The following is a 17,490-nucleotide window of genomic DNA, read 5'->3' on the forward strand; positions in this document are numbered from 1 at the left end:
ATTTACTAATATCCTTAGTTTCTTCATCTGTAAAATGGGAATAGTAGCACCTATGTCATACCAGTGATGGGCAACTCTTTTTAAAATGTCCTTCTTCCTTAATGTTTTTCACTCTTCTTACAACTTCAAGAAGCCTACTCCCCAGCTGCCATGTCCTACTGAAGGTCTTTGCTTGTTTTCTAAGAATTAATTAGCCTATTTTTGTGGGAATCATTTGTCATTTCATGGAGTCATTTTTCTTTTTTTGAGTGCACTTCCCTTTGCACTTTGGTGCAGCTGATCCTGTCTGTCCCATTCTGGACTTGAATGATCCTTGAAGTGCTTGACTTCCCCATACCCATGGTTGTTGCAATATCTTTAACGGTCATTGAAGCACGCTCTTTGAGAACTAAAGCTTTTTCACGATTTCTCAGAGTTATATCCAAAGCCACAGAATTTAAAATACAACAGAAGAAATAGTGAAACACACACTTATGGTGCAAAATTTAGTACTCAGCTAACAGACAACTACCTAAAGGTGGAGAAACCAGCTCAATCTGGTTTCATCTCATCAAGGTCAGATGTTCTAAGTGAGCCTGATTGTTAGTAGAGACATGTAGGCATGATCAATGTTGTCACAAAATGAAACATCAGAATTAGTGTTTATACCAAATAATTTACACAGGACTTATGGAACTTAATAAGTACTTATTAAGTGAATGAATGTAAACTGATCCTCTGACTCCAAAGTAAATAGTCCTTCTACTGGAACACTCTACCTCCAGCATTTGAGTCAACTTACCACAATCTTTTGAAAAAAGTAATTTTAGAAGCAGTAAGGCCAAAAAAGTGATGTAGTAAATATATATTTCTTTAACTTTTCTGTTATAGGTGTGTTGAAGTAGTAAAAGCTTCTCAGTATGTGGAACTTGCAAATGATTTGGAAATAAATAAAGCAATTACATACTTGAGGCAAAAGGACTTCAACCAAGTAAGCTTTTGTAATATTATTAAAGGATATATTGATCAAATGGAATATTACATAGAATAATGCTAGTGCATACATTTAAAAGTAGGATATTTTGCTTTAATTAAAAATAATATGATTCATAATCATAATGTTCTTTATCACTTCATTTTAAATTTATACTCATTTCTCACCTTAAAATAAGAATTTCATAACGTAATGGCTTTGTGCTATATGTGATGCTTTAAAAAAGTATAAAGAAATTAAAACCAATGTAAGAATTTCTAATTCCTTAACCGTGATTAACTGCCTTACAAGATAAGCAGTTCTCAAACTCTCAATGGTTGGTCTGTGGGCTGCTTTTTAAGTATTATTTTTTCAGTAAGGCAATACTTGTTTTTAGTTTTGGCATGAAACAACAATTTACATGTGATATTGAATAATATTATCAATATTTTCTATTTGAATTACATTAAACTTTTTAAAGTAGTCCACATATATAATGATATTTGATCATTATTTTACTAATATATCATTAGAATAATTTTGACTTTCTGAGATATTTTTTGATTGAGATATTTTTTCTGTGGGACCTAAGCTGGGAGATTTGTTGGGATTGTACATCCTTCTAAAACAGTCTATAGACAAATAGTCTATAGACATAATAATCTATAGAAAAAAATCTATAAGCAAAAAAGTCTATAGACTTGTCTGCAGACAAAAAATTTTGGGAACTATTATCTTGGCTGACAAAAATAACAAAGGTTTTTTTGTCGATAAATCTTTATAATATTTCATTACTAAATGATACTTTCCTCCAGAAGATGTTTATGATTTAACTGTTGAAAAGATAATATTTTTCTTTGTTTCTTGGAATTAATTTAAATCAACATGAGGTCTGATGCCACTCTTAACTAAAACATCTGTTTACATTATCAGTGTTTTGATGTTAACAGTAATTTTAATGGTGTTTTTCAATTGTCATTTTCACTTTCTCTTCAACATTGCTGCTTTTATTTGTCTCTTGCTTTTTGTTTATGTCCTGTAAGTATGAAGAGGTAGGTATGATAAAATGTAGGTTTGAAAAGAACACTGTTAGGTTAAAGATAACCAAGATGATACATGCAGTACATTCGAAATATTTAATGACCAACATTAGTGTAAAGTAGAGAGGATAAGATATGACTTGTGCTGTATGGATACTTCCATACTTATGAAGAAGATACTTCAGTCTCAGGAGCAAAGTTTTTTTTGTCATAATTATTTGTGCCTTTTTCTGAGCAGTATGAAAAAATACTTTTGTCTAAAACCAGACCAAAATAAGTAGGTCATAAAGGATTGAATGAATTGTAGAGGTCATTACTGGCCATTAGTAAAAACTCAAACAGTCAAATACTGAAGGTAGGAGTATATAATTCCAGGGGGAAAAATTGAAATAGAGAATATAAATATGCAACTTATCTATGCTTATAATGGTACAAAGAAGCAACAACATTCAGATTGGACAATAATTATCCTTTGGGCAGCTTTATTTTTAGATTTTATCTTATTTTCTATTTCTCAAATGTTAGCCAATTATCATAGCATTTTAAGTGCTAAAATAATACTTTGTAACTAAGTATTCATTGGACACCTAAAGAACCCTTATAAAAATGTCCATTTGTGGAAAATGAAAATCTGAGCCAAAAAACTGACAGTGTTCTTTCCATTAGCTTTCATCTTTTTAGAATAGTTTGTTATGCAGAATCTTAATTGTTGTTTGTTGTTGTTGTTCAGTCGATTTTTCAGTCTTCTCTGACTCTTCATGACCCTACATAGGATTTTCTTGGCAGAGATACTTTAGTGGTTTGCCATTTCCTCTCCAGCTCATTTTACACATGAGGAAGCTGAGGCAAACAGGGTTAAGTGACTTCCTCAGGGTTACACAGCTAGTAAGCGTCTGAGGCTAGATTTGAACTCAGAAAAATGAGTCTTTCTAACTTCAGGTCCAGCACGCTATCCCCTGGGCCACCTAGCACCCCCTTAGAATCTTAATTGTATATGCCAAATTATGTTTCCATTATTTTAAATCATTTTGTTTTTTAAAGTTCTAGATGTACTATAGACTTACCTTTATAATATTGTATGTTGTTAAAAATGTTCAAGTAATTACTCTTATGTTATTGACTTTCAAATGGGTTTTTGGATTAATAGTGTACTTTTTTAGAGATAAGATATTTTATTTCAGTATGAATGCTTATCTTATGGTAAGTATGTACTACACAGAAAAACACAGATTATAAGGTATCATTGATAAATGGTGAGTTTTACTTGCCTGATCTGATTTTAAAAACTTCCTGGAATGGCTTGCTTATAATATGACATACCATTGCTGTACCACATTGCATTTAGTTTTTCAGGTAGTTTTAAGTATCATAAACTTTAGAGTACCACATTGCTTTCTCATTATATTCTACTCTTTAGATTTTAGTAGGCATGAATTATAATCATTCACATACTATGTGCACTTAAGTAATATATCTGTATGTATTCATTATAAAACAGTACTAAAATGAAAAATTATGTATTTCAACCTACAGTCAAAGTAAAATGAAGTTTATAAAGTTGAGAGATACAGGGAGGCTAAGGTTCTCACATGAACAGTTGGGTGATTGTGTGTGGAGCCTGTGAGGTAGCTACTGCAGCATGAGCAACATGAGCTAGGAATGTTTGTGAGGTAGGTTGGAGAGGTTCCATGGCCTTCCACAGAAGGTTTCTCTATTCTGCATAAGGAAGTAAGAAAGGTTCGGCAGCAAAGGAGTCATTCCAGGAAAATAAAGCGCCCATAGAATCATAAGTTCTTCATTTCAGTTCAACAAGTATTAAAGCTTTAGCACAAATCCCTTATATTATGAGATTGTCCCACATTCTACTGCATTATCTTTGACTTTGTCAACATGTTTAGTAGGTCTCTTATTTGAGTTCTATCAAACATTGCTGTTACTGATAATATCTGATACTAACATTTTAAGTTTGCAAAGTAATTTATATACATTATTTCATTTTATCCTCAAGGGGAAAAAACCTGTGAGGCAGGTACAACAGGTGTCATTATCCATATTTATAGGTGAAGAAACTTAGGCCCACAGAGGATAAGTGACTCCCCCATGGTTACTCAGCTAGTCCAGGGTGGGATTTCAATTCAGGTCTTCCTGTCCCCAGTTCATGCTCTATCCATAAAGCCACTTTGCTTCTGTATATTACTTCTAATGACTTCAGTCAGCATACAGTTCTCTTTCCTCCCTGCCTGATTAAATATGGTAACTAATTTGGGTTTTCAGTATGGGCACAACTACTCCCCTGTATAGAAAGGTACTAGGAAATAGGGACCTTCTACTGCTTTCAATATATATATATCTGATTAATGAATGAAACATATGGTTTATAGATTTAGAGATAGGAAGGATCTTAGAGGCTGTCTAGTCCAATCCTCTTGTTTAAAGAAGACACTGAGGTCCAGAGAGGTCAAGTGAACCTGAGGTCTCTTTGATAGTATATACCAGTTCCAGGACTTGAATATAGGTCCTTTTTCTCCAAGTCTGTATCCTTTTCCCTCTATTCCACTACCAGGATGACTTTTTTTCCCTGTCTGCCTCTTTTTATCTCTTCTACAGTTCCTGGCTCCAAGTATCTACTTACCATGCTAGATATCTGCCTACCATTTCTCACTTAAAGTTGGGTCAGGAGAATCCCAACTGGGCATGTTGTTAAGTATATTTTTTTACCTGGATTTTTCTTGGGTTAAATAAATGTATAGTTACAAAACAAACCTTGATTCACAGAAATTTCTACATTAAGGTAATACCATGTATCCTCAGGTACTCTAGTAGTGATACTTAAAAAGGAGAAAAAAAAAAGATGAAGAGTGCCTTAGTTCCCCAAGTAGTTTATTGGTAGCATTGGGATTGTTTCTTCCCAGTTCCTTTCTATCACCACCAAAGACTATTCTCTTTCTTTCATAAAAATGTATCCTTAACTTTTCATACCTACCTGCTGCATATAGTTTCTTCAGTTTTATTAAAATTTCAAGAAGAATTTATCCTATAATATTTAAATTTTATTTCATGATAACCCAGATTGATAATAAGATAATCTTTTGGGAATGTTAAATTATCTGAGCCCTTGGATTAAAACTATATACAAAAAAACTGATGTAAGAAATTTTTTTGTGCCAAAATACTAGAAATGTAATCCTTTTTTCCTTCAAAGGGCAAATAGTGGGTTTTGGTTTTTTTGTTTTGTTTTTTGTTACAATCACATTAAATTTAACATATTACTGATTTAAAATAAGTGACAAGTTAACAGTTTCACATATATGCACATTCACTTAGAATCCTGTTCTTTACATATTTAAATGTTCTAGTTTGTCATTGTTTAAGTTCATGATAAAGAAAAAAAGATTTAATTGAAGAGTTAAATGAGGCTAGAGAAAGAATGATGGATTAAGAGAAAAAGAGAGGGTGGAGGAGAGTGGAGATTGTAGTGAGATTTTAAAATGTTTAGAAGTGCAAAAGAGGGAGGTTGAAAGGACGAGATTATAAGCAGGAACAAAACTAGTACCAGTGCATCACATAAGTTCAAGAGAATGATTAGGACTGGACTTCTCTAATTTCATTCAAACTCAGCTCAAACACCATCTCTTATGTGATACCTTTTTGCCTCTCTCCCTCCACAGTACATTTATGCTCACCTTTATACCACCCTCAAAGTGCCATTCACTGTGCTAGGCACTGAGGGCACAAAGAGCAAATTGAAGCACTTCTTTGTCCTCTAGGAGCATATCTTTTGGGCTATTTTGCAAGTGTTTTAGAAAGTTATTAATTTAACAAGCAAACATATTTTAGATATTTCTTCCAAATTCTAAAGAAATTCTAAATAAGGTTTTCAAAGGATATAGTAGGAATCAAATATACAGATTTGAACTCAAGTCTTTTTGATTCCAGGTCCAGCACTCTATCCACTAAGCATATATTATGTGTCAAGAATTTATTCATTCATAGTAGGATGTTTACTTTCCTCAAAATTCAAATCCCCATTGAGAAAAGTATCATAGAAAGAAAGGTTTTTGAGTTCCAAGTCTTTGGAAGGTAAATTTGTCTGAAGATAGGCCCTTAGTTTAATTCATAAATTTTTTTTGAAGAAAAACAATTTCATAACTGGAAAATGGAAATAATTGGAAGTAGAAAATCCGTGTTTGTTTATACTAACTGTAATTTACTAGAACTTAATAAGCTTAGCATATTTTTCCTTAAGATAGATAAATCTGGGAGTTAATTCTTAAGAGCTTGTTTATACTAACAGATTACCTTAGCTTTATTTTAAATTATTCATCTATTCTAAGAGGAAAAGTAGTTTGTGTCTAAGAAACACGTACAGTGCAGAATTTTATAATTATTTTTACCTAATAAGAAAATTCATTGGAAATATTTTTATAAAATATAAATATTTTTAAAAATATAAATATATTTGTAATATACTATACAAATGATTATAATATATTTATAAAAGATAAAATATATAAAAACATAAAATTTATGTATTTATAAAATATATTTAGTTTTTCTTATTTAATTTTTTTGCTAATATGCATATTTAGTATTGGCATTTTATTAACATCTTAAATTATACTTTGAAAATAACTTGAAAAGAATCAGTTCCTTATTTTAACATATTTATGTTTCAGTGACTCTGTTTTCATCAGCATCTGTACTTCCTTTACTTATGCACATCACAACCCATCTAGACCCTCTTGCTGTGTAATTCTTTTGCACATCTTTCCACAAATCCTGCATAGAGGATAAGCTGGAAACTTTCCACTGGTTATTTTAACATTTCATCCATAACAATGAAGCTGTCACTCACTCTTGCTACATAACTAATGTACTTCCTTTGCCAGTTGAATGTGTTTCTTTTTTATCTTTAAATATGTTCTTGATGTCTTTATCCATTACTGTCATCTAAGTCACTGTTAATAACATTCTATGGTCTACTTTTCATTTGCCAGCCATCCAAAGCTGTTTGAGTCATGTGGAAATATGAGACTTATGAGATCCTACTGCTTTACAATTCATAACTGGGTAACATCACCAAGAGAATATTGACATTAAAAAGCTAAGATTTTTGTGGCAATAAGCGTCTTGGAATCATTAAAAGCATTCCACAGTTTCTTCAAATGTTATCTAGACTGATCTCTTCTTCATATTGCTTTCTGGCCTACTGCATGATTTGTAACAGCTGATCAAAGATCCGTATACTGTGGACTAACTTGGATTGCATATCCAGATACATTTTTTTCCAGTTACATTTTGTAACATAAAATGCTTTAAAATCATATGTATGTTAAAAATGTATACTTTAGTTAAATTATGCTTTGATCTTTTTTGTATCAACTCCATTTAGATGACAGCAATAACTTTTATGGATGAATAGTTCTCATAGCCATTTTTCTATGCAAAATTACAGAGCATACTCTAGCTCCTTTTCTCTTTTATTTATATGTAAGGTTTTTAGTGACTAAGAAACAGATCAGGACATCAGACTAGCCAGTATAAGGCAGCCTAATTAATTATTTAGAATCTTCAGTAAGGAATAAATTTGGACTAGAGAGCTAAGGATAACAAACTGATGCCTTGGATTGATGGTATCCACAAAATATTCAGAGACCCAGAAAAAAACCTACAGGGCATAGGCTAGGTCTCCAGTGGAAGACTTATATAAAATCATGATCAATAATTTCATAAGATGAGAAGGATTCTATGAGCAGCATTAGTACAGCAAGTATCCACATTGATGATGTCATGAATTCATCAAAACAGCAGATCCAAAGGGGCTAGCACATATTCTAGGGTTTTCTAAGTAATATATAATTTTGTTTCCTTTTTATTCACATAAAGCCTTCTTAGCAGTTAAATGTTTTGCCCATACTCATACCTAGTAACTTTCTGCAATGAAATTCAAATCCAGATCTCTTAGATCTGAATCTCTAGCTCTTTCCATTCATTAAGCCATTCGGTAATCATCCAGCTTTGGTTTGAAGACCTCCAGTGATGGGGAACTCACTACGTTCTGAGGCGTTTTTGGATAGCTCTAATTGTTAGGAAGTTGTTTTCTTTAAAAGACCTAAATCTCCTTCTTTTCACATTCCACCCATTCCTCCTAGATCTGTTCACAGACTGTTTCCAGACAACTCCAACCATTCTTCCACCTGATAGCCCCTCATATATTTGAATACAACTATCATGGATCTCCTAAGTCTTTTCTTCTTGGGACTGATGGTCCCAGTTTTAGATGAGCTGCTATGTTATACTGTGGAGTGCAGATTTGTAGTAAAAGGGCCTGAGTTCAAGTTCTGGCACTGTTCTTTAATATCTGTGAGGCCTCAGGCAAATAGCCTACCTTTCAGGACTTAATTCCTCATCTGTAACCAAGGCACTTGGACTATATGACTTCTAAGATCTCTTCCAGATCTAAATCTATGAGCCATATGACTTATTCATGCATTCAGGCTAGAATGATGAGTTAAATTTAACAAGGTGAAATTTATTATGGGTAAGTGGCAGGAGGAGAAGGGAGATAGAAAGCTGGATATCAGCTTGGTGATTGTAGTTGATTACAGGTTCTATATGAATCAATATTGTGTTGTGTCTGCCAAAAAAAGATAAAGTAATCTTGGGTTGAATTGTCCCATTGTATTCTATGTTGGCCAGACCACACTTGGAGAATTTTGTTAAAAAGGGAGGAAGATGCATTTTCTCCTCTCTTCTTTATGGCCAAGTTTCACCATCATAATTGCATAGCACTAAGTGCTTTGTTATGTTTTTTGCTTTTGTATTCTTTGACCTTAACAGTGTTATAGTCATGTATATTGTTTTCCTGGTTCTGTTTACTTTGCCTCAGTTCATATGAGTCTTCCCATGCTTCTGTATTCATCATTTCCTATGGGGCAGTAACATCCTATTCCATTAATATGCCATCATTTTAATTTTTAAACTTAATTTTATACTTAAGTACCCCCAAAAATAGCATTTTGGAAAGGTCTTACGTACTTATTGTACTTATCTTAGTACAATAACACAAATAAAAGTGATCTGAGTATTGATTTTGTTTATTTTTAAAGAAATAATTCTAGTGTGGTTTTATATATATCTTGTAAATGCTTCACTTCTAGGCTGTAGAAACTCTAAAAATGTTTGAAAAAAAAGACAGTCGAGTTAAAAGTGCAGCTGCAACCAACCTTTCATTCCTTTATTACTTGGTAAGTTTTTCTTTTATAATTAACTATAGTTTGTCAAGGAAAACTACTAATACTATACCTTACTATACTTTGTGTTTTAGGCATAAATCTGTCAGAAACAAATTTATTTAGTTTCACATTAATATCCACACTATTTCTGGCTTAGTTCCAAAACTAGCCTAGTTCCCTCATGCCCTCCAACATGATTCTACCCCAAGATAATTTGAGGTAGCTTTTATGGGAATCTTGAATGAGGGAAAGGTTATATTGTGTTAAAATACAGTTTGGAGTTAACATTCCACAAGAATTGTCACTATTCAGCTCCTTCCTGGACTACTCTCTTTAAGAGTTCTGGAGTAAAGAAGGGACCTTAATTTTTTTATTTTTAGAGTAAAGAAGGGACCTTAATCTCCTCAAAGGAGAAATCAATTCTTTTCTCAAAAGAGAAGTCTTATGGTTTCTTTGAGATCAGTCTGAAGACTGCCCTTAAATGTGTAAATAGCCCAAAACACTTCTGTTGTTAAAGCTTGGGTTTCCATTGTTAATCCATTCATTATGAAAGGACTTTTTGTCTTCTACTTTCACCATTAATCTAGGAAGAGTGGTTTGTTTGTTTTTTTAAGACCAGAGATATATTATTTCTTAATATTTTCAGTTCTCTTAAATATGAGAGTTTCTTTTAGCATGTTTCCACAGATTGATCATGCAGTATTTTTTATATTGCTAAACTCATACCATTATGTACGAGAATTGTGAGAATGCTTCTACAAGGAATCAGACAAGATATAAATGAATTGAGATTCAGGGAAGGATCAGGTTAATTACAGGTGAACAGAAATGCTTTAGTATGTCATCATCATAAATAACAAAACTTTTATTGAATATGTGTAAGATACTGTGTAAGATATTAGGAATACACGGAAGAATATAAGTCACATGTTAAGGAGGTAACAGTCTAGTTTGGAAGGTAGGACATGTTCATAAAAAGATAAATTTATTACAAGATAGCATATGATAAGTACCAAATGAGGGTGAAATGCTAATTGATACCATAGTTAAGAGGAAAGTTGGGGAAGCAGTGTGTCATAGCGGGAAGTGAGTTGGCTTTCAGAGTCAGAGTTCCTGGGTTCAAATCTCACCTCTAACACTTAGCTACCTTTGTGGCCTTAGGCAACAAGCTTAAACTCCCTGAGTCTCTCTTCTTTCATTTGTAAAATGAATGGTTTGGACTATCAGGGGTGGGGAGCCTGCAGCCCTCTAGATCATCAAGTGCAGTCTTTTGATGTCACAGAACAAATCCCCTTAATAAAAGGCCAAGATCTGAGGAACTTTTATTCTGAAATCTATGGTCCTATGAAAAGTAGGATGCTATAGGCTGAAACAGTTATGGAAGAAGTCCGCAGAAGGAATTGGAACTAGGCTTGGGGATAGGTAGGATTTAGATCATCTGAAGGGAGCAAGGAGGGTATTCTAGACAGAGGCAGATGGTATGAGGAAAAAGACAATAAAGGAACGTACCTGGCATGTTCAGGGGACAGGGACTAATGTTGAGGATTCTTGTAGGGAAATAGTGGGAGATTAGATTGAAGAATTAAAGCAGGACTCAGTCATTTACTCAGTCATTATTGAGCACTTCACTACGTATAGAATACTGAGGCAGGTGCTAGGGATAATATTTTTTAGATAAGACACCACCTCTAGCTTCAGGGACTTTATAATCCAGATAATAGAGGGCCTTGAGTGCTAGGCTAAGAAGTTTTAATTCATTCTGACTTCAAAAATCAATTGAAAGTTTTTGAGCATGATAATAATTAACATAATCATATAGCACTTTAAGTTTGCAAGGGACTTTCCATTTATTATCTCATTTGCATGTCAAAACAGCCTTATAATAGAAGTGATATTACCCCCATTTTACAATTGAGGAAACTGAGGCTAAGGAGACTGAGGGGGAATGGTAAGACAGGTAGGAGAACAACCTGTCTGAAAACTCAGGTGTCAGTGAAAATTCAGAAGAGACTGAATAATGAAGAAGGGAGGTCAAGAAGAAGGAGAAGTTTAGAGAAGACCATTAGATTTGGCTGCTGCTGCTGTTTGTTCTTCATTCTCGATGAGGACCATGACATCAGAGAGGTGATACCAGAAACTGGATTCCAAAGGGCTGGGAGTGAGTGAGAGGAGAGGAGGTAGAAGGAACAGTTATAGATAGGGAGAGATTGAAAATGAGAGAGAGGAATGATTGTGGGGACAATTTGCTAGAGAAAGTGGCAGGTGATGAGATCAAATGTACATATAGAATAGTTGACCTTGTCAATGGGAAGGGTCACCTCTTCATCAGAGGTTAGACTAAAGGAAGAAAGACTATATAATGATGTCAAGGAGTTTCTAAATGTAATGACAAAGAGTAGAGGGAGCTCTTGGGGAAAGATCTCTGTTTTCCCAGTGAAGTTTGAGGTAAAATCTTCAGTTGAGATGTTGAGGTCAGGGAACTATATGTTTTTAGGGGTGGTCAAGACCCCAAAATATCAATGCACCGGGACCTGCTCGAATGAATTCGACTCAAGCCTTCTCTCAGACCCAACAAAGTTTATTACAGATTCACCATAATGGGTTATTTTAAGAAATCTCAGCCTTTGTGACGTTCGTTTTCACAAGCGGGCCAAATTCCATCTTAGATGAAATCTGAGCCCCTTCAGGGAGGCAAGGTGAAACTTATATACACAGATTGTAGGAGGGATCTAGGGTGGTCCTGGGGTGATGGGAGGAGGGGTTTAGGGAAGGTCTTGAAGAGGAGTCTAAGGAGGAGCTTCATGGGACTGGGATGAGATCAGACTCCAGGAACCCAGAGAGTGGGATTAAGGGTGGGAAGTAGCTGAAGGCTACCTGGAGTTAACAGACATTGAAGGGCTAGGCTAGTTTAAGGGTAACAGATTTAGGCATAGACACTGACAGGATCAGGGGTGGAAACTAGCCTGACAATGGAGAGCTAGGCTCAGTTAGGACTAACCTAGCCTAGAAATTTGGGCCTAGCAATAATGAAAAGCTTATGGCCTCAGGCAAGTGCCTCATCTAGTGGGAAGATTCAAGGGGAGTTCAAGGGGGCTCCCACAGTTTAAACCTCATCAGAGAGGCAGGGGGTGTGTGAGAGGTTTGAGAAGAGAAGATTTGGAACTGCATCTATGCTGAGTGGATTAGAGAATCAATTAAGGAAGATTAAAAAAGATTTTCTTGCTTTTGTGAGGACCTAATTGAGATTAGATGACATAAATGTGTAGTGTATCCAGTTAGCTCCTTTGCACGCTTTCCTCTAGACCCAGAGGAGAAGGATAGTGGAAGTAATCAATATTTGGAAAGGTTAAGAGAAAGAAGTGAAGGATTCAAGAGCAGAGGATACTGGAGATTTGAACTGCCTAACTAAAAGAAAGGACTGATCCAAGATGTCAGAGTAAGAGGATAACTGAGAGCCTTTGTTACACACTCTACACACACACACACACACACACACACACCAATAAATAATAAATAATAAGCAATTTTTAAAAATAGAAATGCCAGAGGGTAGAGAAATGGCTAAAATCACACATGAAAGCAACAGTCCAAGTTTTGAAATAAGGAGTATGAAGTGCTGATAACATTCAGAAATACTATAGAGCAGGGCTATCCAACCTTAGGTTTTTATTGAAACAACAGACAATATATTTTGATTTGCCATTTTAGTGAGAGCTCTGTGGTAGCTTCATTTACTAAAGCATTTATGTAAATTTCTATGCTTGTAGGCCAGCAGTCTGCAAGTGCCAGTGGGCCACATTTTGGACAGCCCTGCTATAGAGCAGCTGAGTCAGCTAAAAGACCAAAAACAAGATACCCAAAACAAAACCATGCAAGTTATATCCATAGATATTCTCAAATAGATAATGCAGAGACATTTAAAAAAAATCTTCAGTCCTAATATCAAAAGATCAAATAAAAAATCTTGAAGAAAGCTTAAGAATACATATGTAGAAATAAAGTGAAAATTGAAAAAGTACAAGGAATAAAAGGAAAAAATTGAGAAATTATCAATATGGTGAGTACAATATAAAGAAAAATAACTTCTAAAAATAGCAGACAGTGCAGTTTTGCTCACAATGCAGAGAATTACTGCTAGATACATAGTGCTCTTATAGTCTTCCCAAAAAGACGCTTAAGTTTTCCAAGCTATTAGAAAATGGTGTTATCTTTCAAGTGACAGATATGGAGGACAAACCATAGTGAAGCAATTTCAGAGGTATTGATATCCTAGAGAACAGAGAAAAACTAGATAAACTGAACTTACCATTTCAAGAAAACACTTATTAAGAAGCAGTCAACATCACAAATTTTCTGAAAAGGACGGGGGAGAATCAAAGAAATTTAAATATAACATTTATGAAAATTACACTGATTGGACCATGAACGTAACATTTATCTACGTAGAAATAACAGACATGCTTTATGAAGATGGATATTTAAGAAGCAAATAGTTTTTTAAAAGTTTACAGAGGGACATTCATTTCAAGCCATTTTTTGACCAAGCATTCCTTCCATGCCTGAAAATAAATATTCAAAGCAACCAAGAGGAAATAGTTGCTAACAAAATGTGAGAACACTTAGAGCATTACATGAGCTAAATCACTAAAGGATACAGAAGGATGTATTAGATAAATAGAAAAGGAGGAGGGAATCCCCAATAGGTAAAACAGGAACACAATATATGCTGGCATTTATAGTAGTATTAATTTTTATGGTAAATTTTAGATTCTGTTTTGTAATCTGACAATATGCCACTTAAAAGAAACACATTTAATCCATAAAGACTTAACTATTCAAAATGAAAAGCTTATCTAAAGTTTACCATGCTACTGCCAAGTCTGAAACAGGGAAATGTCATAAATGAACTCAAAGTTAGATTAAAGCCAGCAAGTATGAAAAAGATAAGCAAGGACATTATATGATGCTGTGGAAAGTTTTATGCAAAATGAGACTATATCTGTCTTAAATATACACAAATAATAATACAATAAAATTTATAAAGGAAAAACTTCATAGCTTTCCAAGAAGAAATACATTTATTTTTAAATACATTGAGATTTTTAATACTAGTACAAACACGAGCACATTTTAGTATTAGCCCTTGATAAATCCAACAAAAGTATAGCTAATAAATTAAAGCATTAATAGGCATAATAAAGAATTAAATGGAACAAGCAAAGAACATACCTCTTCTTCCAGTGTTCATTGAATTTACACAAATTCATATTCTGAACCACCAAGAAGCCATAGGCACAGACGTGGAAAATCAGAGAGTCTGTGACATACATTATAAAATGTTGTACTGTGAAATTAGTAATAAATAATGATGAAATAAATAAAATGTACCAGGTAAGAAAAACAGTTGTTTGTCATCTATATTTGTGATTGTATCCATTTGAGAAACTTTCTATTGTCATTGAGTGGCTGGTCTATAATTTACAGTCTTAGAGGATCGCCAGGACTCTCTAGTATGTGTCAAAAGTAATACTTGAACCTACATCTTCCTGACTTCACATGCCTGAAAATGCCTATTGAACATTTCCAGTTAACAGTTTCAGAGGAACCTGAAACTCAACATGCTCAGAATAATCCATTATTTCTTCCCCCAGTCTCCTCTTTCTAACTTCCTCTTCCCTTCTGTTGAGGGCTCTATCCCTCAACCTCTGTTTTTAATCAGTTACCAAGTCCTATCAATTATATTTATAAAAGATGTCTCAGTTAGTTCTCTTCATGACTCACTCAGAAACCACTCTGCATCAGTCCCTCATTACCACTCAGCTATTGTAATAGCCTTCTGCTTGATCTTTCTGATCCAATCTGTCCAATCCATCACAGTAAAAAACAAAATAATTTTCCTAGTTCATGGATCTGTCATCCCTTCATTCAAATACCTTCACTGCCTCCCTCTTCCCTCTTGGATAGAATATAAATTCCATAGCATGACCTATAATCTGTCAATATCCTACCTTTCCAGCCTTATTTCACATTACTCCTACTCATACATTCTACATTCTAGCCCAACAGAATCCCTAACTTGATGTAGCACCTTTTACCTCTGTGCATTTGCAAAAACCCTCCTCTAGTTTCCTCCCTGGAATGTGTTTCCCCTCAAATTAAAATGTTCTCTACTTCCTCAAGTATTTCTGTAGCTTTTAGACCTTTATTTTCTCCCTTATCACACTCTACCTTGTATTATACTTGCCTGTAAACCTGTCCCATGCCTTTCCTTTCCCACGAGGATATAGGCTTTTGTTTTTCTTTTTCGTGTCCTTATTGCCTGTACATAGTAGGTGGGTTTTTAACAGTTTTTTTTTATTGAATTAACAGTTAGAATCTAATCTTTATAAGAACAAGGAATTTTTGAGTATTTTGAGGGGGAAATGGTAGAGAGAGGGCATCAAAGAAATTTATGGTGGCAATGTGAAAAATAGAATGAAGCAAAGATAGATTTTATGTTGGCCACATAAACGATTCCTAGGCTTTGGTCAAAGAATTTGGCAAGGGGATAGTGAGGTAGAGGATATAAGAATAACTGGCATAATTTGTTTACCAACTTGACCTGGAGAATGACAGTATGGTGAAATAAGAAATGGCTGGAAATTTGAACAATGGGAAAGAAGTCATCTACATATAAATTATGTTATACCTAAAACCATGAAAGCCTCAGTAAGCTCTTTCCAAGGGAACAGTTTTTTTTTTTAAATATGGGTAAAAAACTAGATTCTAATTAAGGCTGTAGATTGATATCTTTGAAAAATAAAGTTATTAAAAATAAATATAAATATGTCATTATGGTTATAGGTATCAGTAAGTCTGAAAAGGATAGTTTTTTGTGAAAATTAAAATTGTATATGATTGTACATATATAGCCTATATCAGATTGCATGTGGTCTTGGGGAGGGGGAAGGAGAGGGAGAGAGAAAAAATTTGGAACTCAAAACCTTGTAAAAGTGAATGTTGAAAGCAATATTTGCATGTAATTGGAAAAAAAATAAAATATTATGAAGTGGGCCAAAAAAGAAAATTAAAATTATATACTCTTTATATTTTACTTAGGAGAATGAATTTACCCAAGCCAATAGCTATGCAGATTTAGCTGTGAACTCTGATAGATACAATCCATCGGCTCTCACTAATAAGGGAAATACTGTTTTTGCAAATGGAGATTATGAGAAAGCAGCAGAATTTTATAAGGAAGCTCTGAGAAATGACTCTTCTTGTACTGAAGCACTTTATAATATTGGTAAGTGTAACAAGTTGAAAACTCCATTAATCAGACTGTCTGGGTAAGGTAGGCTAGAATAATGGTGTCAAACTCAAATAGAAACCAATCTCTGTGGACTACATATTGACTTTAAAAAAATCATAAATTAATATCATCTGTGTTGCATTATATTTTTATTTATTTCTTTAAATATTTCCCAATTTTATTTTAATGTGGTTGGGATGCACCTGGGTGGCCTGAGGTTTAACACTTCTTGGCTACAGAACCCTGAGGAAACCACAAAGGCAGCTATAACCTTCTCTAATGAGGCACTTACTTCACTAAGAGAAAGGGTCCTGCTATTGTCTACAATTCAGGACTGAGACTGAGGGTTGCCTCTGAAATATAATGTGAACACAAGGGAGATTTCAGTGTAAGTTTATCTATATCCTGACAGTGAGAGTGACATTTTATTTATTTATCATTTTAGGGAATTTTTTTATTTGAGACTAACAGACACCAAGGAAAATAAACATTTCTATATACAAAGCAGAAAAGAAAAAGAGAATTGCTATTAAGCTACTAATCTCTTATCCATAGAGCTTGCTTTTCCTTTTAAAATATAATCAGTTTGACAGATAATTTTCAAAACTGTCCTGATTGTGTTTCCTTTTAGTCTTCCTTCCACTCCCTTTTGTGCATTTTTTAAAAAAATGCCTCAATGCTTTTTCTTTTTTTGTCTTTTTTAAAGGAGGCAACCCATTGCTACCCGCTTCTCCCTCTTGTCCCCCTACAATGGAAAAAAACTACCCTTGTAACAAATATGCATGGTCAAGCAAAACAAATTCCCACACTGGCCATGTCTGAAAATGTACGTTTCATTCTGTGCCTCAGATCCATTACCTGTGTCAGGAAGTGGGTAGCATGTTTCTCCACCAGTCCTTGAATTGTAGTTAGTCATTGCATCGATCAGAGGTCTTAAATCTTTCAAAGCTGTTTTTCTTTACAGCATTGTTG

General features: G+C 34.1%; 1 protein-coding gene across 2 annotated transcripts in view; it reads left to right on the top strand.

The window, feature by feature from the left end:
* The window catches only part of IFT88 (intraflagellar transport 88), a 118,435-nt gene that overhangs the window by 29,766 nt on the left and 71,179 nt on the right, over positions 1–17,490 (top strand). For both annotated transcript variants that reach the window (XM_036747391.1, XM_036747392.1), the window contains 3 exons: positions 871–970; positions 9,153–9,239; positions 16,326–16,512. In XM_036747391.1, coding sequence (XP_036603286.1) covers positions 871–970; positions 9,153–9,239; positions 16,326–16,512 — 374 coding nt within the window. The remainder of the gene's footprint in view (positions 1–870; positions 971–9,152; positions 9,240–16,325; positions 16,513–17,490) is intronic.

The sequence above is a fragment of the Trichosurus vulpecula genome, chromosome 2 (assembly GCF_011100635.1).
Source record: "Trichosurus vulpecula isolate mTriVul1 chromosome 2, mTriVul1.pri, whole genome shotgun sequence".
NCBI classification, from domain to species: Eukaryota; Metazoa; Chordata; class Mammalia; order Diprotodontia; family Phalangeridae; genus Trichosurus; species Trichosurus vulpecula.